Source organism: Telmatherina bonti (assembly GCF_933228915.1).
Source record: "Telmatherina bonti genome assembly, chromosome: 8".
Taxonomy (NCBI): domain Eukaryota; kingdom Metazoa; phylum Chordata; class Actinopteri; order Atheriniformes; family Telmatherinidae; genus Telmatherina; species Telmatherina bonti.
Window position 1 is genome coordinate 33,500,457 of NC_136626.1, and position 27,168 is coordinate 33,527,624.

Consider the following 27,168-nt stretch of genomic DNA (forward strand, 5'->3'; position numbering starts at 1 on the left):
GCAGGAAACAGCCTATGGCCTTAAAAGTAAACAAAGTAGACAATCATCAGGAGCACCAGTAAGAAAACAAGCTGAAAAACATTAACATTAGAGACAAGTGTGAATGTATAAGTCTACACATACAATTTCATTGAAATAATTTGCTTATTTTATTCTATTTCAAGTGTTTGGATTATTTACACTCACTAGACAGTTCATTTAATTAATTTAAGTTAATTAACTCTGAGCAACCCAGATGTTTCCTAACAACAAATTGGATACAAAACAAGAATGACAGACTAGAAAACTTTCAGATTTTTTTGCATAGATTTTAGTAGACTGATGTCCAACTTTAGACATACCTTCAGAATAACTGGATTAAACATTACCATCTAACAAAATGGTCAGATTTACCCTGAAAACACCTTTAAAATTCCAATAGAAATCATTATACAATGATCTCAGAGAAAAAATTAATCTTGTTAATTACTCTAAATTTGGTTCCTTGAAGCCGATGCTTTAGGTCATTTAGGTTGCATGTTGGTCCCTTGTGATTAAACAAAATGTGGCAATATGTTTCAGTAGGACAGAAGCATATTGCCAGTTAAATGCAACTAAAACAAATGTGACAGAGCACAAAAGGAAAAAAAATGTAAAAACCACTGTATAGCACAACAGCTTACTAAAAATAGGTTTTAAAAAATCTGCTAAAAATTGAGTATTGTACTTTATTTTTTCTACTTGACTATTGCTTTATAACATTAAAATACCAGATGTGACAGGAGGGACACAACACTGAGAACAGCAACAACCATACAATCAAAACCAAAAGAGAAAAACGACGAGCAGCATCGTAAAATCTCTGTAAGAAAACCAAGTAGATAATCACTGGGAGCACCTGTAAGAAAACAAACCCACAAAAGCACCAACAACAGCAGCAAGAACATCATAATTGTAGTTTTAACTTTAGTCTCTGCATATTTTTTAACTGAAATGTGTGCATAGCTGTGATGGACTGGCGACCTGTCCAGGTACTGCATTTATTACTGACTCTTGTAATTAATTCACAACGTGTGAAAAGTCTACATGTTCACTGAAAACACACTAGATGTTAACACATTGGAAAACATTAAGAATAACTGTATAGCTTTTACTAGACTGACATTTGATTTGACGTACTACAGACATGGCCGGATTATCCAATGGGCATCAAGGGCACAGGTCCAGGGGCCCACACCCACTTGGGGCCCATGTGGGGCCCACATAGGGTTAACACCAGCAGTTTCGACATGAAACAAAATGTATATAAATGTAATAGTTACACAGTGTCTAGTGTGTCGCTATTAATATCATTGGCTGAGAGATGTTAGAAATATTGTTTCACAGTGTATCATTCACAATTTTCACAATGTTGCGCTGGGGTAGGGGTCCACCAGGACACTCTGGGCCCAGGGCCTGTGCACTTTTAGTCCGGCCCTGGCTACAAACACAGCCCTTTAACTAAAGCAAATGCTCTGGAACACACACACACACAGGCGCCATATGGGGGGGAGCTAGGAAGATTCTAAGGGCCCCATGACTTGATAGGGGCCCAAAAAGATGTACAAACTATATAAGGAAATCATTAAACCTTCACTTCACCTTTACAGGGCACTCAATAAAATTCCTTCAAATTAGACATTTTAACCTAAAAATGTCCTTCTGGTATGAACCAAGATCTCCATTCTGTTGTTGGATTAACAAAAAAAAAAAAAAAAAAAAATTTTTTTTTAACGCTTTCACTTGCCCCATAAAGAGTTAAACACAGCCCTAGATCTTTATTATTCACGTGAAAAGCTTTTCTTTTGATCAGCTTAAAGCAAAAACAAAAATCTAAGATTTGTGATCAAGTGGTGGGGTCTATGCCATTCTTTCATAGGGCCCAAAATTCCTGGTGGCGCCCCTGCACACACACACACACACACACACACACACAGAGGACAGAGAGAGAGAGCGAGAGAGAGAGAGAGAGAGAGAGAGAGAGAGAGGACAGAACATGGTGTCCAGAACAACAGCAATATAAAAAAAAAAACAAAGAAAAAAACAAAGTTAAAAATACACAAATTCAATATTAAACACATTTTTTTAATAGCAAAACATAAAATCATGGTTTATTTCCAGAATTGTACGTGTTTGTGTTGTTATTCAGAAGCGGCATTACAGCCGGTAAAGCGCCGCCGCGTGCGGCAACCGGTGACGCGGCATCGAGCGGAAGAGCCACCGCATGCGGCAACCGGTGACGCGGCGTCGAGAGGAAGAGCTGCCGCGTGCGGCAACCGGTGACGCGGCGTCGAACGGAAGAGGAAGAAGACGCAGAAGAAAAAGCAGAGAAGAAGAAGCAGAGAGGCCAACGTCCTGTTCAGCGGTTTAGCTGCTGCTCGGTTTGGACTTTTTCCACTTCGCAGCTATGATTGAGTTGACTTGGACTTTTCCACTCTGCGGCTATGATTGACAGAGCCAGCAGAGGTCTACACGGGCATGTCCACACACTCGCTGGGTTGTTTTCCTAACAGACAGATCTGCAGCATGGCGAGTGGAGAAAACCCCCAGAGCTGCTGCCAGCCAAACACCAGAGCCAGAACACCGTGTTTCGGCTTCTTCAGGATCTTATTTATTGCTTTTATTCACACCACGCGGGCAAATAAACAAGGTTAGTAACTTAGCATTAGCTCGAGCTAACTTCCGCAGGCTTTTCAGTGAAATGCAGCTAGCCTGTTCACCCCACAAACACTCCTTAAACTGCTTTTTTCCCTTTTTACTGTTAAAAAATATTCAATTGCAAACAGTAATGCAGCGACTCCTGTATGTGTTTAAATAGTTGAGAATGAAAGAACTGCTGTTACGGTAAGCTATATGTGTTTATGGCCCTTTAACACACAGATAACCATGTTAGCTTTGTTTATTGCTTGTTTTGTTGTCATTCCTTCCACATCTTACCTAGAAATGCTCCAACTACATGGAAGAACTTGTTAGTATTAGGCTGTATTAATTTTTGCTTAAGAAGTTGCTGTTTTGACTGAGTCAGCTGGAATGAAGATATGTCAGATTGGCAGCATTGCTGGCAACATGTCTTCCTCGACATGCCTTCACTTCCTCATAAGAGGATCATAAACGAAACTTTTTCAGATGAATCAGGCAGATAAGAGTTATTTGTAAACGTGGCTCAGCGTATAGATGTTGAATCTTGGCTGTCTTTAAATTGGCACAGCTCAGTCCACAGGCCAAATGAGAGCTGGTTGTCAGATTTCCTCATCATATCAGCTCAGAGACCAGCACACAGCTGTCATCCAGGTCCAGGATCAGCTGGGGTTGACGTTGAGACCCCTCCTCAAGATGTTTACAATGCCTTCACAAACTTTGGAAAAACATTCCCAAGATAAGGGCTGGGCGATATGACCTTTTAGTAATATCCAAATATTTTTATGGCATGTCACGATTTACAATATATATCTCAATACCTACCTCAGCCTTGAATTAATGCTTTGGTGCTTACAATCACATCAGTAAGATGGTTTTGTGTCTACGTTAAAACATAATTGTTCATACTGCATTAAGATATGCTGATTTTAAACATCCATGCCAAAAGGATGAAATTGTAACTAAGCAAATTGATCAAAACCGTATTTATTGAACAGTTAAAGCAGTGGCAGAAACGTAAATTTAAAACAAAATAAAGTGCTTTTGCATGATGTACTAAATGCAACGTATGAAAATAATAGTGCACATTTTGTGCAGTGCTTAACAGCAGGATAAAATAAAATGATAAATAAACTAAAGTTCTTTCTTGGATAATTGAGCTTCTGTAATAACACTAAAAAAATGCAGAGATTTTCAAAAAACAGTTAAATGAAAATTAGCTGCCTGATAAAGTGAAAATGAAAAGTTCACAACATTTTTGAGCAGGTTAATTTTTGTGGCATAAATCAAAACTTGAAAAAAATAGCCTAATAATTTTGTGCATGGTGTGTTGTACCTTTGTGCCAACCACCAGCGCATACGACAATTGTTTGATCAACATCCTCTCTCCGGCATCCAAACCACCGCCAGAAGATGGATCCTGTACGATTTTCTTCAGAACAAATTCTTCCTCCTTCATTTTTTGCAACTCACGCTGCTACTGCTACTGGAGTTCTCTCCGAAAAGCTGCTACACGCTGCCTCTCACAATGTAGCACGTAGCTCACGTTTGTAACTAGGTGTGCTTGCTTTAACTCTCAGTGCAAAGCGGTGCAGAGAGTCGGGAGAAAACCACACTCACAGCTAAAAACAACTGCGTGACAACAGGCTACTCGAATATAGACATTTTCTGTGTCCCACAGGGGACTAGTCCCGATATCTCGAGTATATTTGGTATCTCTGGAGTATATTGTGTTGTTTTATGGATTTGCCAGTATATTATGGAAAAGAAAAGAGAATAAAAAATGTTGAAATGAAATGAAATATCACTTAACCAGGTATTGATTAACTTGCGTATCAGCTATACAAGTCATTGGAGTGTATTTATATATATTTTATTTGATCATCTTTTTATAGCTTCTACCAAAAAGCTGAATCACATCTTAAATAAATCATTGCTGGAAAACCCTTCAGCTTTATCTGCATTTGCTGTCAAATCCAGTCTAATTATCACTATTTGTCCTTTTTAATCCTGCAACGTCCATGTTCAGTAAAACATATCATTTCTCTCCTCAATAAGCACACCTTAACTCTTAAAAAAGAGAATTTGCAACATGTAATACATATGTTATAGGCTCTATAAACTCCATTTAATTCTACAGGTATTTGTTGGTATCCATGCAGAAAGTCTGCTTTGAACACGATCAGCAAAAAGTTGATCTTGAAGCACAAGCTGCTGGATTTTCATGGTGTCGGGTGGAAAGCTGTTCGGGGCAGGCGAAGCGTCCTAAACACAGGGTCGGGTTTCAGGCTGTTCACACTTGTGAGGCAGTCGGTGCAAAGGATGTCCGCCTCTCAAAATCCTGTTGATAACTGTGTGATTGCAGAGGATTTACTACCGTTTTCACACCCTGACACCTTATAACCTCCTGAAATAGATGCAGACTTTATGCGCTTCACACACACACTGGTCGTAGAAATGGCTTTCCCCAAAGATCTCTGAGTGCAGCAGATGAAACTTCAAGCTTTGCTTATGATGATACTTTGTGCCTCACTGAATTTCTTTTTAATCACAGCTGAGTCGGTTGCCGTTGCCCAACTCGGATCAGATAGCATCACATTTAAAGTCACTTTTCTGGTGTCTTAAACAGTCTTTTGCCTCGTAAATCACTTGCGATGCATCAGCTCTGTTTGCTCAATCAGGGCACAGGAACGCCGCCGTGTTTAGTGGGATTTTTATTAGTTTCTGCTGTATCATCTCAGCTTTTATAAGTGGTAGATCCTCACATTGTCTTTCTGGTGTTTTTACAGCATTCATTCAGTCAGACACGATTCTGGAGGTTCTGCATTTTGGTGAGGGAAGCCTTTTACAGGTAAGGTCTTTTTCATTTCATCTGTGTTGCTTTCATGGAAAATAAAAAGTGTCATCGTTGGAAACTAACACATTCCTCATGAATAAATGCTTTCTGTTGTGATCTTTTTGCAGGCAGAGTCTGACATCGATTTTAGTTTATATCATCAACAAAGGTAAGAAGTCTGCTTTCTTTTGCACTCAAGTGTGTTTGTATGTCTTTTTACGACGAGGTCCCACATTTTATCTGCATTGCCTGCTGTTGCAATCTATTACAAAGTAAACATAAAGGTAGAGGAGGGAGGGGGGTATTTTTATGCAGGAAACTTTAGTATCTTCCCAGCTCTAACAGTAGAAATTGTGTGGTCGCGATTTCGTCATCTGCAACTGTATTCAAGCGAACAATCACAGAGGAAGGTTATTTGTTAATGTTAACAGACTCTAGTTGAAATTTTATCACATCATTCGGCTACAAAGTGTCCCTGGGAGGCAAAAATTAAAAGTCTGAGCATCTTAGTAGAAGCTAACAGTCTAAAAGAAGAAAAGGGCGCATTTAAAGTTCTACTGATGCAGTTTTGTTTGATATCATGAGGACCCCACCCAGATTCCCCTTCACTGTGAACCACGTGCTGTTAGCTGTCCTGAGCTGGAATAAAGCAGGCCACATGGCAGTTTTATGTCCTGGACCCGGGCTCAGGATATCCAGGCTTGAGTTTGCACACAAACATGTCTGAATCCTTAAGGAAGTGTGCTTTCTAGTGTCCATTACAGACAAGCATCACACACTGTGAATTTTGGTGTTTCAGTGGCTTTTCTGTGCCGTGTATCTTCAGTGTGTGTGTGTGTGTGTGTGTGTGTGTGTGTGTGTGTGTGTGTGTGTGTGTGTGTGTGTGTGTGTGTGTGTGTGTGTGTGTGTGTGATGGGCTGAATGTGAAAACGTCGCGTCGTGGGCTGTTGTCATAACAGCTACTCTGTATTTTTCCGCGTGTGTTTAGTCTGGGTGTAGCTTCCCTGTTTGTACGCTGTGTTCAGATCTATTAAAGGTTATCTTTCAGGGTCATGACATGACGGCTGCTCTGTGGCAGAATCCTAACGGAGGCCATTGAACTGAGTCGTTTCAGGTTTTCACGATGAAACTTCCTCTTTTCCTTCACCGCGTGTGTGTTCTGCCCAGAGTTGTCATTTCCTGGGGAATTAAGACACTTTTTACCGAAGCATTTGTCATGTTAATATCTTCCTGACATGGATCTGAGACCAAGCGACACAGTCTTCTCCGTGATCCATCTGCGCTCCTGCAGTTACCCACCGACATTCAACACATTAGCTCTGCAGCGACGAGCCAAAGTTGGCACAGAGTTCGCAGCCAGGAACCTTTTGAATTTTGTCAGTAGTTGTTATATTAATGGGAGACGCGATGGCGGGCTGTGGATGACGGATTATCCAGAAGGAACAGAGCGTTGTGGGTCGCTGTCGGTGTCCAGGGATGGAAATCCATCCCATCTCTCACTCGCCTGGCTGTTGGAGCGATACGCTGTGGCTATTGTCTGCTCCTGTACGCACAGGATGAGCAGTAAATGGGTGAAACTGATCTCCTGCAAATTGTGACTCCAGGGTGTAGTTAGAGTAATGAGGCATCTACTATGCAATGGTGGGTTTTTATTTTATACATATATAAGGATATAATCAGAATAAAACAGTTAAGTGTGTTTCCCTGCCTGGGGAACTCTCTGCACACGCGGTTATGTATACACATCAGATAAACCGGGCATGTTGAGTTAATATTAAACAAGTCAAAGCTCTGCAGAGTGCCACGTTGGCATCTCTGATCAACTTGTCTTTGCATGAGATTTACATAAAGGCTCATATTACATGTCTGAAGCATCGCCTCAGAGGGCGGCCTTGTCTATTGTTAAGATCCACCTGTTGTTCAACAGGTTTGGTGAGGTATTAGACCAGGCAGGTGGTAACCAAGCCATAAAACTATAAGAGAAGCGCCGCAGTCTGAGAACGACGTGAAGTCGTGTTCTTTTCTCTAAGTGTGTATTTTCATATGGAAATAGCATGCAGCGGACGGGAGGGGTCCTACTGCCGGCTTAAAGCTCTGATAAAAATGTCAGGAGTCGGGAGTGTGGCATCAGAGAAGAGCTCTTTGCCTCTGTGTTTGAAATGCTCATAAAAATGGACTGTGTTTTTCCCAGCCTGCTGTTTCTGCTGTCACACCTCCGTGTCTTTCACAGCACGTCCCCACACCGTGGGAACTGCAGACCTATACGATTTGAACCTCCAATGTTGGACTTTCATGAACAGTAAGTGTCCAGTTTGTCTTCCAGTCTTCCCTTACATCACGTTGTGTTTAGGTTTGTCCTGATTTAACCATAAATTACAGCGTGATTAGCTTTCAGAAACACGCAGTAATGACTTGTGAAGGAAAAAGGTGCTCCGAGGCAACAGCCTGTCAACAATAAATGTATGAGTGAAGCTTTTAAGCCATCTGTGGAGCGCACTTAACAAAAACCACAAGCTGCTTTGCTGCGGTGCCCACACCTAGCTTTACCTCTCTCACACTTCATAGATGGCATTCCACCCTGAACGTGGGCGCATTCCCACTTAGTGTGACCTAGTTTAAGCTCCATTTCCAGGGGTCATACTCAGCTGTCTCGGCCTGTCCTCCTCCTGTCCCACTTCTTCTATGTGCCAGCTCTGAATGTTTTAAAGAGTCTGACGACGAAGCTTTGCAAAGGAAAGATGTAACCCTGCGTCCAGCGTGCAGGAAACAACGGCAGGATTTAAATGAACATATCAGCGTATAAAAGATCAGAATTACTTGGCGAGGTTTATGCCGCAGGAAGGTTGTAAAAACTCACCGGCTTTCATATCTCGGTGACGTGATTTTGACACCAGAGTATTTTCATAACAACTGGGAGGTAGGAAATCAAAGAGTTTGTGGTGTGGTTTGAATGTTGGATTAACAAAGTGAGGATAAGAACTTTTACTATTGTCAGATCTAGTCTCCAGGAGAACAATACGTCCCTTATTTTATATTAAAGAGATTCCTGTGGAGGCCTTTTTTCCTCCTTTTCTTACAGTTAAGCCTTAAAACTGTCAGGCTGGATTGCTGGCATGCCTGAACACCGTTGCTCATGTTATCAACATTTTCTCAGAAGCAGTAATGTGTAACTCTGTGGAGTAAATTGTGATTGACAGCTTACTCCTTACAATGTTTGCTCCAGGTTCACAGCCTTGTGGGGGTCGATGGCACTAACCCAACACCCATCCCTCCATCAGGCTATCTGGATAGATAAAAGGAACAAAGCACACGAATAATAATTAGTCTGTTTTGACTCTTTATTTTCTAATTTGTAACTTCCATACAGGCTTAATAAACAGGGTGTAAATCTCAACAAGCTTAAAATCAGCTGCGCTAAATCATGTATTCATCAAATCTGTCACTGTGACAGCCAGCCTACTCATTACAGTGTAAATATGACATGTGGAAAGATAATGTAAACATCGTGTGACAGTCAGCTGGAAAGTCTCGTTGCATTTCCAAACTTCATCACACACCGATAGAATAAAGTTTTAATAAAACCTTTTAAATGTCCTGATAAAGTCCATTTCACTCGCTTAAGTTGCTCTAAATGTCGTTGTTCAAACCTCAGACCACTTTTCGATGCTAATAAAGATTATTTGGTCCAGTGAAAGTTGTAATCCAGCTGTAAAAGTCCTACAGTGACTGCTGCTGGTTCAGCCGTGTGCAGGAGAAGCTGCTCCTTGCAGCACCAGGACAGATTCTGTCTGCACCTCCCTGATAAAAAAAAAAAAAAGCTGATATTTTTCTCTAATTTTCAGCTGCTTGACATGTTTTCCAACGTGCACTCTGTCTGGTGACAGAAATGTGCTCACCTGTGTATGTGTGCACATATCTATGTGTGTGTTTGCATGTTTATCCCACCCAGGAGGTTTACGATCCAGCCGTAAATCCAGTGTTTATTCAGACTCTTTACGGTAAATCCACATTGAGTGATCCATTACGACGTCATTATTTGTCACGTTTTCATCATAAAAAGATACGGCTGTCGCCGCTGTGTTGCTAAGAGACCTCGGTGAAACTTTCCACCAATCAGAGAGCTTAAGATGCTGTAACATCCAATCAGGAGCAGCTAAAGAGCAGAAAGTTTTTTGTCTGTATAGAAGAAAAGCGATGGTCCTCTATGGCTGGAATAAAGCTGAGATGGCGTTTTTGAGTCAAAATATTTGTTGTATTTTTTGTTTTAATGCCAATATTTTTCCTCCTGAAAGCCATGACACGAGACAGCGACGTGCAGATGAGAAACGACTTTTACATGCCTGATCTGTGTGTTATTTCTACAACGTTCTGTTAGTAATAAAGCCTGCTGTGTCGGCCATTATGATGCTCTATTTGTCTGTTAAGTTTATGTAATTTTATATAATGTCTGCCTGCTGACTGGGATTAAAATGATTCAGCTAATTCATGCAGTTTTACATTAAAAAAAAAAACAAACAGACCAAATAAATAATTCGCCATCCGTTGAATGTCATGTCTGTTCAAAGCTTCTGTTCTTTTCACTGTTAAATGTCCAGTTTTTGTGGCATTATGTGCTTTTTTAAAGCGTTTCTTTCTTCCTTCGCAGGCCTGTTGGAATGCCAAAAATGGAGAAAGTTTATTTACATAATCCTAGCTCAGAAGAAATTAGTTTGATATCAATATCAGCAACAACAGCACATTTTCACGCCTCCTTTTTCCAGAATAGGGTAAGTAGTCCTCACCGCCGTTTTTATTTATGTTTGATGAAGAAGATGTGTGGAAATCAGATGAATCTGTTGTTGCACTCGATGGGAAGTCACGTGGCCCTATTTTTGTCATTCTGTTAATAAACATCTACAATCTAAATGGGATCATTTAGAGCCTGATAGAGATGTTGATGCGAGTCACACACGTAGTGTGATGACACGACCAGGTCTGTGAGGACGTTAGCTGCTTAGAGGCAGCGTGAAGAAGAAGCGACACCATCTGTAAAGGGATGAAAAGATGTAAAGCGAGTCATGTGACTTGTTTTATCTCACCACAGTTTCAGGAAATGGTTTGGTTTCAGGTTTTCATCCAGAAAATGCTAGAATAGATTAGGAGGATATGTTGTGCCAAGAGGGTGGGTTCAAACTCTGTCACAGCAGCAAGATGAATTCCTCACACAGCTCCAGTCAGGCGTTGTCTCATACACACACACACACATCCCACGGTTTATTTACACTCCTGTTTCTTAATATTTGTGTTCAGAAAGCCACTAAAGGGATTTAAGGTTTGACATGATGAGTGGAAATGTGAAGGTTTGGTGCTTGCAGAGCCTGCAGGTGTGTTTTTAGTTGCTTTGTTGTCGGACAAACACGCAGAAAGTGCAAACCCTTTGTCAGGGGAGTCAAACTCCAGTCCTCCAGCGGGTTTTAGCTGTTTCTCTCCACCAACACAGCTGATTGTAATGAAATTGATCCAGCAGCTTCTTGTCAGCCTGTTTATGGAGTTCAGTCAGGCGTGTTGGAGCATGGAGACGACATAAACCTGCAGGATGCTGGAGTTTGACTACTGTGCCGTATGTGATGAAGTGTCTCTGCAGGATGTTGAGTTGCTTCGAACGTCCCTGTTGGTGCTGATTTCGGCTCCGTTTCGCCTGCTTCTGAGCTGGTGTTGAAGCGGCTTCTTGTCTGAGATGATGAGTTATTTCTGGGGTTTTTAACTGGACTGGACTCGTTCACTGCAGCCGAAGCAACGTCCTCAGCATGAGGGCTTCATGAGAACCTGTGTTTATCTGACTTTTCTTTCTTTTTATTGCAAGAAGTCCATAAACTCTCGGATTGTCTGACCCTCAAGTTTCTTGTCTGGGTTTTGTCTTGCATGGTTGCTGTTTTCCAGCACAGCCAGAATGACCAGAAGTATTCTCTGTCACACGTTTGCTGCAGGTTTAGTGTGTTAAGATGTGATACAGACTTTTATCGTCTCCTTTGCATTCATTGACTTGTTGTTTCCAGGTCTTTATATCTTGTTTGTAGAAGTGCTGCGAGGACTTGTTTTGGAAGAAACCCTGTTCTGTTGCCTCCCTGTAGAGACAGCGGTTGGAACAAGTTGCGCTCCAGGTGTTGAAGATGAAGATGGATTTTTTTCCTGCCTTTATTTGTATATTTTCCCAGAACAATACAAATATCCCATTCGTAACTATTTAAAGGGTGTGTAGATAAAGGTTATGAGGCGATACTGAAGTACAGGAATCCCTCTCAGCAGTGGAAGTGTGTGGTTTGTGTTTCCACAGAGCTTTGTGGGTTATTTGCTCATGTTTTTGTCATTTTGCTGGAGATTTATTGGGTAACACACCTGTGAAGGTCTGTTAAATCTCCACATTTCTCCATAGAATTGCTTCTATGCCTTCTCCATTGTCTAATGACTTGTGAACCTGAGTCTTTTTTTGTTTTTGTTTTTTTAAAATACTTTTAATTTAGCCTTTTTGTTGTAAACATGTTTGCTATTTTTTCTTTTCCAGCACAATTTTTCTCATTTTTAACCCACTTTAATAACATATTGGACCCAGAGATGCATGAAAATCATCTAATTTTAAGAATAAAAAAAAGTGTTTTATCAATAAAATCGGTAACACAAACTTTTTTTGTGTTTTAAAATGTCAAAAAATGACTGGTAAACCAAAACTAGTGCAATTCCTGCCCATCGAATCACAACCCCAACTCAAAAAAATTTATTTTTCCACAATTTCTATACAGTTTCTCTGATTGGCAAACCTAATTCCATTTTTACATGCGAGAGTCTCTACCTCTCTGAAATGCTCCTTTATACTCAGTCGTGTCATTGACCTGTTTCCAGTCAACATTAATGATTATCCAGTGCTCCCACAGTTGCTTTGATTTGAGGTAATTAACTTTTACAGGCTTTTTTCCAACTCTACAGTTGTCTTTCTGTCATCAGTTCAAAATAAGCTCAAGTTTTCTGCCCAATAGTGAACTGTCCCACTAGTTTCAGCCTCTGCTGTGGCATTTACTGGGAATACAGTATGACTTTATGAGATTCACAAATCATTGGATTCTGTTTTTTTATATACGTTTTATTCCGTTTCCCCAACGTTTTTAGGAGCTGGGCTGTAAAACAATCACATCTCTGGGTTTTATATAGTTTGGCGACGTTGAACAAAACTCCGAGACGTTTTCAGATCTGCACTTTGAGTGAAGTTGATCACAGAGCCGTGAAGGTTTAACAGAAAACTGGACCGTACAGAACTCTCCCAGGGAGTGTAAGCGTGTGTTTGTCTTAGGTTTTCATTTCTATCATTTTAACCCTTTCATGCATAGATGTCATATAGTGGACACCTATTTACAAGCTTTTTTATTGCATATATTTATGAATGAGGATGAGATTTTAGTAAATAAACCACTTCAGTGGATGTTAGTGAGTCATCCAATACATTTTCACTCACTGGACAATAAATAAATATGTGATATAATTAAACATTATGTAATTACAGAAGTTGCCATTGTGATAAATTGGAAAAGAAAATGATACAGCTGTATTTGATAGATTTACATGATATAATCGTGATTATATATTACAAGAATTTTAAAGAATACATTCAAATAAATCATGATAAATCTTAAGTATCACTAATAAACAAAAAAAGTATCATTATCTATGTCTGCATAGGTAAAATATGTATTTAAATTTTTTTTTTATATATTCATGTATGAAAGGGTTAATGTAGGCTAATCAGCTCATCAAAACTTACTTTTTTTGTTAATTTTTTTCTTCCGGAGACTTTTCATGGACGTTCATATAATGTCTAAAGCGTTTAACGTTAATGAACTTTAAAGTGGTGAATATCTTCAGGCCATGGCATCGCAGTTGGAGCGTTGTAAATGCACATCTCCAGGCAGGAATTTTAATCTGCTTTAGATTAAAAACTAGATTAAATAACTGAACAATCGCCTCCTCATTTTCTTTTTTTTTTTTCCCTCCATTGTTCTTTTTTTTTTTTTTTGATGAGAAGTTTAGTTTACATTCTGCCCAAAAAACTGCTGAATCTAAATTCCTTCCTTGCTGAATGACATGAAATCTTTGAGGTGCAGTAGCATCTAATGTTTACTGACTCAGATGCACAGTGTTAATGTGTTCGTGCTGCTGATTACTGTGGGAAATGTTATTTTATTAGACATTGGGCTCTGCGTGGTCTGTTTTGAGACAACGCTAAGAGAGCTCTGCTGTGGTCACATGATCGACCGCCTCGTTACTGTCTGCCAACAGATTGCTGGTCTTTAAATTTAATTTTTTATTGCATATTTTGTAAATAAGTTTTTTACCCTGCAGATTTTTATTAATTTTATTTTAATATTTCATTTGTCCAAAGGATTTCCTAGTTGTAGCAAGTCGGAAGGCATGGATGCGCTTTTTAAAATCCCATCTTTTAATCTCCTTACTTTTAGTGTAAAGTAGATTTTCTAGCTAAAATTAAAAGTTAAATTTCCTCTAATAAGCCTCATGAATATGGCTTTTCTGTTTGTGATTAACATTAAAAGCATTCAGCTGCATAGTGGATCAACGGGAAATAAATAAATTTGAGCTTTTTTGTATCTAAATGTGAGGATTTGAAGTTTTCTTTAGTCTGATAACTGTAAAAGTAAATATCTTTGGACTGTTGGTAAACAAATGAATTACATGATCCCATTTCTGCTCTTTTTTTCCCATCTTCAAGCAAAATGCATAACTCCTGTGTGGTTGGGCTCATTTTCTTCCCCTTTTAAACACAATTAGCAGTAGAAGTTTCTACTGCTAATTGAACTCCAAGCTTTCTGTAGCTAAGAGCTAACTGAGCTAACCCTGAGATAACAGGAGATAACCAACTAACCGCGGTTGTTCTACGTTCTTCTTATTTGAAGCGGGAGACCTGTCAATCAAAAGGACATGCCCCTAAATATGCCAAATTTCTAGATGAAATTACTTTTAAATGGGCGAGTTAGAAAAAACTTCACTCCCCCCACAGTTGTCATGAAGGTAAACCTGACCTATTAAACCTAAAATGGATTTTTGAACCAGGCTGTAAACATGTTTATTTCTGCTGTGAAGTTTGTCTTTTTAACATGGGAGTCTATGGGGATTTTTTCTGTTTTGGAGCCCCTAGTAGATGAAGAGGTAGCTGCAGTTTTACGCGCTTACACAGGCTTCACTTTTAACCGCCGGAGGTTGCCGCTTGGTCCGAACATTTGGATTGGTCAGAGTTTTTACAGGTTTACAGTAAACTAAGGGGTCTAACTATATTTCTTATTGTTCATGATTACAAAATGTAGAGACTACTATCAGGACGAGGAACCACTTCACCTAGAGTTAAAAATTATGTCTCTGAGGAGGATTACCTCCCCCAGCTTTAACCCAGCAGGATGTTATATTGTGGCCAAACTTTGGTTCCTCCTGGCAGGACCCAAATCCTCTCAATTTACCTGACAAGCTGCTTCAACTGTGTTGCAGCAGAGAAGTGGCTAAACCTGCAGGACGGTGGCCCTCGAGGACCAGAGTTGTTGTTTTTGAGTATAAAGTCTTCTTCCAAAGACTCTCGGTAGGGTTAAGATCTGCTCTCTGATTGTTTTGAGCTCCCTGAACTGCTCTGTTGCAGGGTGAGCCGAGCGAGTCCTGGGGTTGTGTTCATCTCGTCAAGGAAAAAACATAAACAGATTAATAAAAAAAAAACTTTATCGTCTTAATTTAGACAGAGGGACTTTTTAACCGCCTCTCACCTCAGTCTATAAACAGACAAGATTTTCCTGCATTTCCTTTAATACTGACTTTGTAAGGACCTCATGCTTATTGTGACGGCCCCACCGTTATATTCACTTTGTTTAATTGTTTCATTCCCGGACGAGCCCCCACTTGTTACGGCCCGGCTCAAAAGGATGCAACCAAGAAGGGAGGCAGGCACAGAAGTGGGTGTTTACAAAGAAAAACTTTAATAAAGAAACATAATCAAAATAGGAACTTAACAACACAACCTAAACAACATAAACCAAAGTAAAACAGTGCCATGCCTGCACAAACCCACTGAGTTCAGGCTGGATGGAGCTTTTAACATGTGGCAGAGCACATCGGGCCCAGGTGTGGCTCATGTCACAGATCAGGACGGCACCTGCAAATGCTCAACAGAGGAACGAGCAATTAAACAAAGTGAATACAATGGTGGGGCCGTCACACTATGAATGCATCAAGCCACATTTCAGGGGAATCTGAAGCAAAATTCCCTGAACGGTCACACACCGTCACCACCAGAACGTAGAAGTCAACATGTAGCTGCAGTGTCCAAAGGTTAGAGCTGTGAAGGAGTTTACCGGCCCTTTTTGATGAAACAAAACTCCTTTCAAAAGCAGCTTGTTGAGTTGTTGTTCATCATGTGTCTCTCATCCTTTATTTATTATTATTTCCTTTTAACAGATAATTCCACCAGGAGGGAACACGTCATTTGATGTGGTGTTTCTTGCTCGTGTAGTTGGGAATGTAGAAAACACTTTATTTATTAATACATCGCATCATGGAGTGTTTACATACCAGGTACAAACAGCCGCCTCCTCACAAGTTCTGCTTTTGGCGTCAGGAAAGTTTTACGAAAACCATTTTTTTTCTTTGCCTTTAAGGTTTTTGGGGTCGGCATCCCAAACCCCTACAGGTTGCGGCCGTTCATTGGAGCCCGAGTCCCAGTAAACAGCAGTTTCTCCCCACTAATAAACATCCACAACCCGTTCAGCGAACCACTGCAGGTAACTGACAGACAAGGACTTTCTCATCTAAGTTGGCATGTCAGTTTATCTCACGAAGGCGTGTCTCGACTGCAGGTTGTTGAGATGTACTCCAGTGGTGGGGATCTGCATCTGGAGCTCCCTACAGGCCAGCAAGGAGGAACGGGAAAATTATGGGTGAGCTCCTCTTCCTTTTTTTTTTTTCTTTCCTTTTACTCCGGTGTTTGTATGAAGTGTGAAGGTTGAACTCCTAAAGAAACACATCCACTTCCTCCTCCTCCAGGAGATTCCCCCGTTTGAGACGAAGGGGGTGATGAGAGCCAGCTTCTCCTCCAGAGACGTGGACAACCACACGGCTTTCATCAGGATCAAAACCAACGCTCCAAATGAGGACCAGTTCATCATCCTCCCTGTGGAGGTGGAGGTCACATCAGGTGTGCTGGTAAACCTTTGTCACGTTCATTTAGTTTACCTTCACCGACAGTCACCAACTCCTGCGTTTCACACCCTGTTTGCAGCTCCTGGTATCTACTCCTCCACAGAGATGCTTGACTTTGGTACGCTTCGATCACAAGGTACGAAGCCACAGAGCCGTAGAGATCCGCCTTGCTTCATCAGTGAATATTACTAACCTGTCTCGTTTCTCTCCCAACCCACAATGTGGAGCAGATCGCCCAAAGCTGCTCAATTTACATCTTTTAAACTCAGGAACAAAAGATGTTCCGATTACAGTGCGTATTCACTGAACTCTTCTTCAGGTCTTTCCTCGATTTAAGTCTCCTTTCACGCTGTAAGGCATCCATTGTTTTGTTGTTTTCCAGAGTGTGCGTACAACGCCGTCAAACGAAGCCGTCACAGTAGACTTCAAAGCCGTTACGCTGAAAGCTGGCGAGAGCAGATATACCAAAGTTGCAAGTATTAGTTTTGATGGTGAGTGACGTTTCATTTTTTCTATTTTTGACGTTGAATTATGAGGATGAGCATCTTTCCAAGAGTTGTTTGTGTCGTCGTGCATCAGCTCCATGCAGCGGGCTGTAAAGAAGGAAAGCGAGCGTGTTGTCAGTGTCCTCAGCACTGGTGGACAGAAATGTCTTCTGAAGAGGTCTGAGGGACGTGCTGCATCTTTGCTAGAAATGTCTTTTTTGTTTAAACCTCTTCCTGACGAAGCATGAGGTGTGTGCCGGATGGAAGACCTTTGTTCATGCTAGGAAACTGCAGACTGTACGAAGCCTTGGGATCCAGAAAACATGAGAACAACCAGAACTTCTGGTCATTTCTCATCTTCATGCAAGGTGTCATATGAAAGCAGAGACTCTGCTGACGACAAAGACGTCCGGCTCGTCACTGTTTCTGCAGCCAGAAACAGAAATCATGTCTTACTTTAGCTTTTTTTTTTTTTAATCAGAAAGTTAAATTCTGGCTATAAAAAAGTCATAAATGGATCCAGAAAGTTCTGATAGTTTGCAGTCGGGCTGTGACGATATGCTTTTGTATCGATTCGATTCCGATTCTGATTTTTTGGGTGCCAATTCTATTTAAATTGCGATTCTCACAATTCTTTGATATTGATGATTTTTGTAGATTAAAAACAAAATAAATGTACAAAACTTTTTTTTTTTTTTTTTTTTTTGCCCGTTCTTCTTGATTTCAAAGAGGAAAAAACAACACAGCAGTCAGATCATTCTCCTGCTATAACACCCAAGAAGAAAGTAAAAAGATCAATAAAAACAATAAAAATGACAAAAATTTTATAATGGATTATTTTTATTTGTTTGAAAGAAGAATTCATTTTTTTAACAAAAAAATCTATTTTAAAATTGTAAAGCAAAAAAATCCCGATTTTCGATTTTTTGATTCGATTTTCACTCCTAGTTTGCACAGAGAGGAAGGAGGTTTCATAGTGAAGCTATGCTACTATGTTTTCATCTTTCTGGATCCTCGTGGTGTTTCTAAGGTGGATTTAGGGTCTTTATCTCTAGATTCTCTTTGACTTTGAGTATCAGTATCTGCTGATGGCTTCCTGAGAGATTTAGCTCAGTTAAAACACCCGGAAAACGGCTCAGATTTGCTCTTTTCAGCTTCTACTTTTGCAAAGATCCCCGTTAGACATGACTCATTCCCAGCTGTGTTGGGCTTCTGTCTTCTGGTCTTCACTGACAGAAATATGGTATTCTTTTAGGAGAAAATAGCTTTTGTGTTTTCTACTGTGTTCCTGGAGAATTTACTTTTATTTATTTGTTTATTTGGCAGTGACAGTAAAAGAATACATTGCCACCTAGGTGGCCGATGCCATGTGCATAAGGCTTATAGCCGTAGGCTAATCTACGGTCCCCGTCCCCGGGTTAGGCTTTACAAGGTGTTAGCGCAGAAAAAAAAACACAAGGTTAATGTAAAAATACATCACAAAATCGTATACATACACTCTGGCACAGCGACACATATCCTGATGCTGACTCTTCTTTAGTAATCTCACATGTCTTAGTTTTCTTTTGAGGTTGATAAACGTAGCAGATCAGGCTCAAGACTCTTGTTAAGATGAAGCTCTGGGGGGGAAAAAGGTGTCTCCATCGGTTCCAAGAAGCATTGGGAGCTGGTTCGCACAGCAGGTCTGGAGTCATGAGAAGCCCATTTTAATTAAGGAGAAGCAAAGACCTCAGGCGGAGGTTTGAAGACGACAGGAACAGGATGGAAGAGGGCAGGAAGTTCACCTTCCCAGTCCAGTTTCCAGCTTTGTCCATCAGCTTGTGGTTTTCTGATTAGATGGCCAAAGAGCCACTGTGTCTACCTCTAACTGGTACATACAGAGGAGATCCGTGATGCTCCAGGGGGGCTTCAGCAAGTCTGGAACTAGGCAGGTGTGCCTTGTGAAGGATGCAGTAATAAAGCCACATACAAGATCATCCTAGAAAATCATTCACTTCCTTATGCAAATACTGCGTCCCCCCCCAACTCAGAGGACGACAGCAGGACAATCCTTCAGACCAGCAAGGTCTGGATGGAGGATCTCCACATCAGGAGCCTGGCATGGAGGACTCAGTCTCCAGATCTGAACCTGTTTTAAAGCCACTGAAATGAAAAGCAAGCTGGATGGTCACAGACCAGACAAAGCTTTACAGAGTGAGGGGTAAAAAGTTACAGAAATCTGAGCAGTTTAAGGAGCGGTCACTTCCGTATGCTTCCTTTATTTAGGTGTTATTTCAGACATTTAGGCCTCATCAGGAGAGCTTAATGCATCCTTTTGATGTGTCAGCGTCTCTTCAGTCTCGTCCTTTTTCTAGGTTTTTTTTTTTTTACTTAACTTTTTGTGATTGACTGTTGCACAACTTCCTTTTGTAAAGTTTTATGCAGAAAATTTATCTGCTTTTTCAATCTTCTGTTTTTTTTTTCCAGCCTCAAAAGCAAGAAGATCATATCAGTTCTCTGGTAAAATAACTGTGAAGGCAAAAGAGAAGAGCTACTCAAAGCTTGAAATCCCATACCAGGCCGAGGTTTTAGAAGGGTGAGTTACTTCCCTTCTGTTCATGAAGAGAAAGAGGAAAGCTGTGTGAGGTTTCACGGTTTGGGCTTTTCCCCCTGGCAGTTACCTGGGCTTCGACCACACAGCTACGTTGTTCCACATCAGGGACAGCCCTGTAGACCCCGTTGACAGATCCATCTTCCTCACAAACGCCTTCAGCTTCGCCATCCGGATACACAATGTGTCGCTGCCCGAAGAGGCCAAAATTATGTTTAACGTAAGCGCCGTCTGAGCCGCTACCGGCCGTGCAGAGAGCAGCGGGACCTGATGTTTTTTTTTTTTTCCTCTCTTTGCGTCGCAGGTGCAGAACTTCAGCACACCCATCTTCATCCCTCCACACGAGTCCCGGTACATCTTCTCCCTCCTCTTCAGAGCAGTCCGGCCATCCATTCACATAGACAGCAACATCCTGCTCATCACAAACGCCTCCAAGTTTCACCTGCCTGTTCGGGCTTACACCGGCTTCCTGGAGGTACATGAAAGACTGAAGCTGCAAAAAGACGAAACTTCTTCAACTTTTTTTTTTTTAATCTTGTACTGACTTCCTAGTTTACAGCTTGGGTAGATAATGTTGGGGAGCTAACATGGTGTGAAAGTGGCGCCCTGTCTTGGCTCCTCCCCCTTTTGGTCTTGCTCCTTGTGTGATCCAAGACTTTTTTCTTACCTCCGCCAAGGAGGTTGTGTTTTTACCGGAGTTTATCTGTTTGTGGTCAAGATAACTCAGAAAGTTCTGGACAGAGTTTAATTAAGTTTTCAGGAGTTGTTGGAAACGTGAAAAGGAAGAAATTATTTAATTTTTTAAAGGCAGTGGTGGAGGTTTAGTTTAGTTTAGTTTAGTTTAGTTTAGCTTAGCTTAGCTTAGCTTAGCTTAGCTTAGCTTAGCTTAGCTTAGCTTAGTTTAGTTTAGCTTAGTTTATCTTAGCTTAGCTTAGCTTAGTGTAGTTTATTTAGTTTAGCTTAGATTAGTTTAGCTTAGTTTATTTAGTTTAGCTTAGCTTAGCTTAGTTTAGTTTATTTAGTTTAGCTTAGTTTAGTTTAGCTTAGTTTATTTAGTTTGGCTTAGTTTATTTAGTTTAGTTTAGTTTATTTAGTTTAGCTTAGCTTAGTTTAGCTTTGTTCAGTTTAGCTTAGCTGAGCTTAGCTCAGCTTAGTTTAGCTTAGTTTATTTAGTTTAGCTTAGCTTAGTTTAGTTTAGCTAATCATAGCTTAGCTTAGCTTATCATAGCTTAGCTTAGCTTAGCTTAGTTTATTTATGATCCCGATTAGCTGTAGCAAGCTACAGCTATTCTTCCTGTCCGGCACAGTTATAACATCAAAAAACAAAAACTCATAAAAGTTACACAGCATATCAACACTTCTGTTCAATCCTAGAAATACAAGCTATTTACATACTCAAATCCATCTATTTACATCCATTTTTACATACTAAATGCATGCATGTCATGTCCATTCATGTTATATCCAGTATAATACATCATATCATATAAACAGTTTACTGTAATACACACCCTATTCATTCACAAAAATATGCTTACTCATAATTGAAATCAACCTATATATTATCTATAATACAAATCTTCTAGAATACCTCTATCCACATTATCAAATGTGTAATACATTATCAATGTATTACACATTTGTATTTATTTTACTTTTATCACGAAACCCTTATAATTATGATTAGATAAATAGATACCTTACTTTTAAGAAATAGACTTTTAATAATATTTTAAAGTTTTTTAGATCAGAGGTTTATGTTCTACAAGTAAACTGAGGGGTCTAACTATATTTCTTATTTTTCATGATTACTAAATATATAGACTACTATCAGGACGAGGAACCACTTCACCCAAAGAAAAATAAAAAAATGTCTCTGAGGAAGATTACCTACCCCAGCTTTAATAAAGGTAAAAATAAAAAAAAAACTGAGGACTTTATTGAAAAGGTTTAGGCTCATAAAAGTGACATATATTACATTTCTAAAGCTTTACATGAAGAAATGTTCTCACAGCTGTGATTTAAAGAGAATTACTCCACCATTAAAACATCATGTCAGTGTTGTCTGCTCTGAAACCGCCGGCCGTAATTCAGTCAAGAGCAAAGTTGTGTGACTCAAAAGGTTTAGTTTCCTTATGAGGCCGTAGCTGCAAAAAAGGAAGAGGTGTGTCTCGCACAGAGTTTTGGTCTGGCCCTCGGCAGGCCTCCGCAACATTATCAGAAGCAAAGCAAATACTCTGGTTTTTATAGCAGCTGATGTGACAAGCTGCATTATAGGATTCACTGAACTGTTCTCTTTTCCCTGGAAAACAAGACAATATGTCCTGTTTTATTTGCATCTATGGAAACACTCTGTTTATGTTCGGCAATGCTGTGAATCACTCTGCCAATGGCTACTCCTGTTTTCTTTTAATCATGTTGGTTCATCATGTCTGTTTGGCCTCTAAAATCTGCCATTTTCCTGTGTCCTGGTGCGAACAGCCGCTTGTCCTGCCCCCGAGTCTGAAAGAAAACCTCCTGGACTTCGGCGTCCGCAGTGCAACAGACACCAGCAGCATCATCTTTGTCGTGGTCAACAGCAACCCCATAGAGGTGAGCTGGTGACGTGATGATCGCATTGTGCAGGCGTTTCTCACAGAGTGGACGATAGGAGGACTCTGATAGTCACAGACGCAGATTTGGTGTTTGCATTTGTTGCCCAATCTGTTGAGAGCTCTAAGGTGCACTTACACAATCTTGTTGGCGTAAGACGCAGCTTAGAAATGTGGCAACATGGGCACTTCCTCAAACTCCTTAGTTCCACAGCGGTTTCTGATAAACTGTGAGCAATGCAGCATACAGTCAGTCACACACGGTTTAACCGAAAGACAAATGGACCTCTTGTCTAGAAAGAATGACACGCTTCTGTCATTTCTGTCCTCCAGCTGGAGATTAAGTCCTGGCTGGTGACGGGAGACAGCCTGTCCATGGAGCTGCTGAGGACGGAGAAAGGAAACACAACGGTGGCTCTGAGTCGCCTCCACGAGCTGCAGAATTCTTCAGCTTCACATCACAAAACAGTAAGAGCTCCATGATCCCAAAACAGAAAGAGCTTCAACATCACAAAACAGTAAGAGCTTCACATCGCAGGACTCCTGCTGGCCAGTCGGCTCTGCCGGCCTCGCTGACACGTTCTGTCAATGTCAGAATATGGAGTTTAGTTTGTGTGTTTTTATACGACGTCATATAAAGAAACTTTCTGTTTCATGAGTTTATTGATCCCACTCAGGAGAGATTAAAGGCAGGGTAGGAGACTCCTCCCCCACCCCCCAAAGCCACGCCTCCACAGCGCAAGAACGCTTCTTCCAAACCGGTGTTTCGTATTCTGATGTAGCATGTTAGCTGACATAGATAGGCAGGCTCTGGCTCGCTGCCTTTACAAGTGCTCTGAGCCTCTGACAGAGTGATTCGTGCTCGAAGAGGGGCACATGCAGAGGGGTTGGGGGGGGGGGGGGGGGGGGGGGGGGGGCGGGACAAATGGCAGTTGAGTTTGATTGACATGTCACCGTTCAGTCTTTCAGAGGAGGCGGTTAAAACGATTGGATGGCGTTTTTTTCAGAGCCGTCGTTCCACAGGGGACGAAATGTTTTTCGGTTTGTTGGAGCATTTGTTTACTTGGCTGCTATGGAGGTGTGATGGGGTCTGAGCAATGAGTTAAAGGTACTGCTGCAACCTGTTAAAGTTAGGAGATGTTTTCCAGGAGCATTTATAGTAGGCTGTGCTGGTTAAACCATGTCATGTTGGTACTAAGGGGACCAAAGTGGGACAAGAAAATCTCCCAAAATCTTGATCCTGACGGCAGGATGGATCCATGTTGTCATGATGTTTCCAGCAGATTCTGATCCTACCATGTGAATGTGGAGCTGAACTGGAAACTCATCAGACCTTCTCTGGAAACTCTACAGATGGTTGTGTGTGAAAATCCCGGTAAACACTCAGACCAACAACCATGCTGTGTTCAAAGTCACCTAAATTAAACTTTTTTCCTCAATCTGATTGATAAATCTGAGTTTTATAGAAGTGCGATGCATCGTCTGATCAACAGATTAGTCCTCATAAATAAAAAGCACCGTGTCGCGTTAATGAGGATGTCGGCAAAGTCAACCTTGTGGTGCAGAGATTTTTTTTCCCCAGCAAACCTTCAGCTGAAAACCAGCAGCCTGTGTTTTGGTGGATCCATCGTACAGCTTCAGAGAAAAGCAACGACTGGTTTGAGTTTCGCTCCTGAGTCTTTATGTCTTCATCCTTGTGCTACTTATGCAAATCTAGACCGTGAATTTTATTATGAAGCTTAAAAGAAGCTAATTTTGTCCTTTGTGTCATGCAAATAAAGAGCTGAGACAGGAAAACTCCTGCTTTCAGTTAAAGTCAAGAAAACTTCCCGTCTCCTTGTGTTTTTGTCTCCTCAGGTGATATTAGCATCCGGTTACTATGCAGCGTTCAGGGTGACACTCGTGGCCCAGGCGCTGGAAGGCTCGTATGATGGAGCTATACACATTACAACAGATTATGAAGTAAAATGAGATTTCTGGTTAACAGGAAGAAAAGTCCAACTTGCTTTGAAAATGCCTCACCGTGTCGTCTCTTTCCTCTCAGATATTAACCATCCCAGTAAAAGCTCTCATCGCAGTGGGAACTTTAAACAGCTCCCCTAAACACATCCTTCTGCCGCCTTCCTTCCCAGTAAGTACAGATCTCCCGCCTGGGGGAGTTTACAGGACGTGTTGGGGGGTAAAACCTACCTGCCTCAGGTGCTGAATGTTGGCTCGTATGTTGCTCTTTTAGGGGAAGGTTGTTCACCAGAGCTTCAGCATACAGAGCTCTTTCACACAGAAAGTGAGGCTGCAGCAGATCCGCTCGCTGACGGAGGACATCCGCTTCTACTACAAGCGGCTCCGCAACAACAAAGACGAGCTGGAGCCCAGGCGGAAATCAAAGGTAAAGGATCTTGTTAAAGCTGAATGGAGTGGGGGGGGGGGGTACTGATAGACATAAACTTATTTTCATTTCTTCGTGTTTTCCAGGTGGCAAATATTTATTTTGATGCCGGCTTGCAGTGTGGTGATCACTGTTATGTGGGCCTGCCATTTGTGCTTAAATGTAAGTTTTTTCTTTCTTTCTTTAGTTGCATTTATTTAGATTTATTTATTTTAATATGCGTGTCAGACAGAAATCTCTGACGCTGAAGCTGCTTCACTCTGAGCAGGAAAGCAGGGTTTTTTAACATCATCTACGCTTGGAGTTTTCTGTCTAAAGATAAACATGAGTTGTTTCCACTCCAACCACGTTTACCGCTGTTAGTGTGACCTGTGTGTGTTATAAATACCACCTGCAGCTACGTCTTATATCGATGTATAGACACACTGTCAGTGTGAAAACGCTGGAAATTTTGACAGTTTTAATGATAGTAGTAGAATTTAATACGACTTGGTTGTAATGAAACCTTCTCCTGTCTCTACTCTTTGATTTTGTTTTTAGTTTTTTTGTTACAACTTTTTATCTGTTCAGTCTGAACCTTGAAAGAATCCTGGAAACTTGTTTAATAATAATAACTGCATCACTTCGTCTGGTTTCATGAAGGTTAATAAAACATCTGGTTGCGGGAAGACGGCGCTTTGTTGACATTTAAAAGGTTTTTTTTTCCCCAAACTGTTTGCAGTTTCAGCTGAAAACCTACAGCTGAGCATCTCTGGAGCTGTTTGGTGCTAATTCTTCATTTTCTGTCATTTATTTTCTTTTGTATCTCATTTTTCCACTGTTTTCTCTTTTACCGTCTAAACTGAACATCTAATATGTAATTTGTTTTGTCGTTTTGTTGTTTTTCCCTCCGCAGCGGAGTCCAAGCCCCACGGGCCGGCACTGCAGGAGGATATTTGGGACGCTGACGTCGACCTCCACCAGAAGCTCCTCAGACGATGGAAGGAGCTGAAAGAACGCTCAGGAAACAAGTACGCGTCTGAATGCTTCAGCGGTGCTCGACAAACCGTTAAACTGGTTATCTGTCTGTGGTTTGCTGCTCAGAGAACGTCTTTAACATTTTATTTTTCCTTCACCAAAGGATCGAAGCTGTCTTCGAAGTCAACACGGACCTTCAGAAGAACATCCAGGCGAAAATAACGGCACACCTGACCTGGCCTTCGCTGGTCAACTCCTCACAACAGATCACATTCCCCCTCACCAACACAAACAGCTCCTCTGTGAGTACACACGCAGGGATGTTTAAAATGTTTCAGCGCTGAGACTTGAGGTGGGATGTGCTTCTGTTTCTCTGCAGGATGAGGAGGTAATCCTGCAGAACCCCGCAGACGTTCCAGTCTACGTCCAGGTTCTCCCGTTGGCGCTGCTGCCTAACCCATCTGTGTTTTCGGGGAAGCTGGCAGACAGGTCAGAAATGCTCCAGAAAAACATCCTTTACATCTCCATCGAACTCTGACGCTCACTTTGGTTTCATTTCCCAGACTGCCGTTTGGAAATTTGTCCAACATCAACATAGATACAAACACGTTGGAGTTCCAGGTTCACAGAAATCAAGTGAGTGCATCATTAATCTGCGACTTGTCTGTCGTTAATCGCCGCCGTCTTCGTCCACGGCGGAGCGTGCATGTGAAAGCTGTTAGCCTCTAAAAAAGCTCTCTGTTTGGCAGACATCCCTAATGAGGAGCAGTACAGGGTTTGTTGAAGGCTCAAGCAAACCCTTTGTGTTCAACCTCCTCCTGCTGCCCGGCGAAGTCAAGTCGTTCAGCGTGAGGTTCACTCCCGTCAGAAACCACAGCGTCTCCTCCCTCCTCGTCGTCAGGTAACCTCCTTATGTAACGCCACCAAGAGAGCAGCGTCTGTAATCGATGTGACGCACATCCATGTGCTGAAAGTCACGCGTGTGTTTTGGGAATCTGTTCAGGAACAACCTGACCGTCATCGACACTATCGTACTTCACGGACGGGGAACGACTGAGAGCCTGAGAGTTGCCGGGAAGCCTCCCGGTCAGGGCAGCTCGCTGAGGTTTAAGATGACCGAGGCGCTGCTGAAAGACTGCACAGAAAGTGAGTGTTGAGGGTGTAAAATCACTCAGACATGACCCACTAACTAGCCACACTGCAGCTGCAGGTCCTCGCCTGGCATCACAGCACATAAGATATGATGAGAGTTAAAGATTAGTTAGTTAAGTTAACAGTAGTTTAAATTTATTTTAAATAAAAATAGAAAAAAATTGGTTTTTATTTTTAAACGGCAATAAAGGGAGGAAAGTGTGCTAAAGTGAACCGTTGGCTGTAACAGCCAGAGTGCAATAGTGATATAAGATATAGTGTAGCTTTTAGCCAGGACTGACTTCATCATCATTTTGCAC

General features: G+C 41.3%; 1 protein-coding gene across 2 annotated transcripts in view; it reads left to right on the forward strand.

Annotated features, from left to right (window-relative positions):
• The first annotated feature begins 2,355 nt into the window (after positions 1 to 2,355).
• tmem131 (transmembrane protein 131) overlaps positions 2,356 to 27,168 on the forward strand; it is a 42,004-nt gene continuing 17,191 nt past the window's right edge. For both annotated transcript variants that reach the window (XM_079245107.1, XM_079245108.1), the window contains exons 1-27: positions 2,356 to 2,668; positions 5,445 to 5,506; positions 5,620 to 5,660; positions 7,722 to 7,790; positions 10,137 to 10,257; positions 15,968 to 16,084; positions 16,168 to 16,290; positions 16,366 to 16,446; positions 16,553 to 16,703; positions 16,788 to 16,844; positions 16,939 to 17,000; positions 17,091 to 17,199; positions 19,660 to 19,768; positions 19,850 to 20,003; positions 20,088 to 20,258; positions 22,265 to 22,375; positions 22,708 to 22,842; positions 24,232 to 24,336; positions 24,419 to 24,505; positions 24,608 to 24,760; positions 24,847 to 24,922; positions 25,656 to 25,770; positions 25,881 to 26,019; positions 26,097 to 26,206; positions 26,281 to 26,353; positions 26,467 to 26,618; positions 26,721 to 26,863. In XM_079245107.1, the coding sequence (XP_079101233.1) occupies positions 2,497 to 2,668; positions 5,445 to 5,506; positions 5,620 to 5,660; positions 7,722 to 7,790; positions 10,137 to 10,257; positions 15,968 to 16,084; positions 16,168 to 16,290; positions 16,366 to 16,446; positions 16,553 to 16,703; positions 16,788 to 16,844; positions 16,939 to 17,000; positions 17,091 to 17,199; positions 19,660 to 19,768; positions 19,850 to 20,003; positions 20,088 to 20,258; positions 22,265 to 22,375; positions 22,708 to 22,842; positions 24,232 to 24,336; positions 24,419 to 24,505; positions 24,608 to 24,760; positions 24,847 to 24,922; positions 25,656 to 25,770; positions 25,881 to 26,019; positions 26,097 to 26,206; positions 26,281 to 26,353; positions 26,467 to 26,618; positions 26,721 to 26,863 (2,998 nt within the window). In that variant the 5' untranslated portion in view covers positions 2,356 to 2,496. The remainder of the gene's footprint in view (positions 2,669 to 5,444; positions 5,507 to 5,619; positions 5,661 to 7,721; positions 7,791 to 10,136; positions 10,258 to 15,967; positions 16,085 to 16,167; positions 16,291 to 16,365; positions 16,447 to 16,552; positions 16,704 to 16,787; positions 16,845 to 16,938; positions 17,001 to 17,090; positions 17,200 to 19,659; positions 19,769 to 19,849; positions 20,004 to 20,087; positions 20,259 to 22,264; positions 22,376 to 22,707; positions 22,843 to 24,231; positions 24,337 to 24,418; positions 24,506 to 24,607; positions 24,761 to 24,846; positions 24,923 to 25,655; positions 25,771 to 25,880; positions 26,020 to 26,096; positions 26,207 to 26,280; positions 26,354 to 26,466; positions 26,619 to 26,720; positions 26,864 to 27,168) is intronic.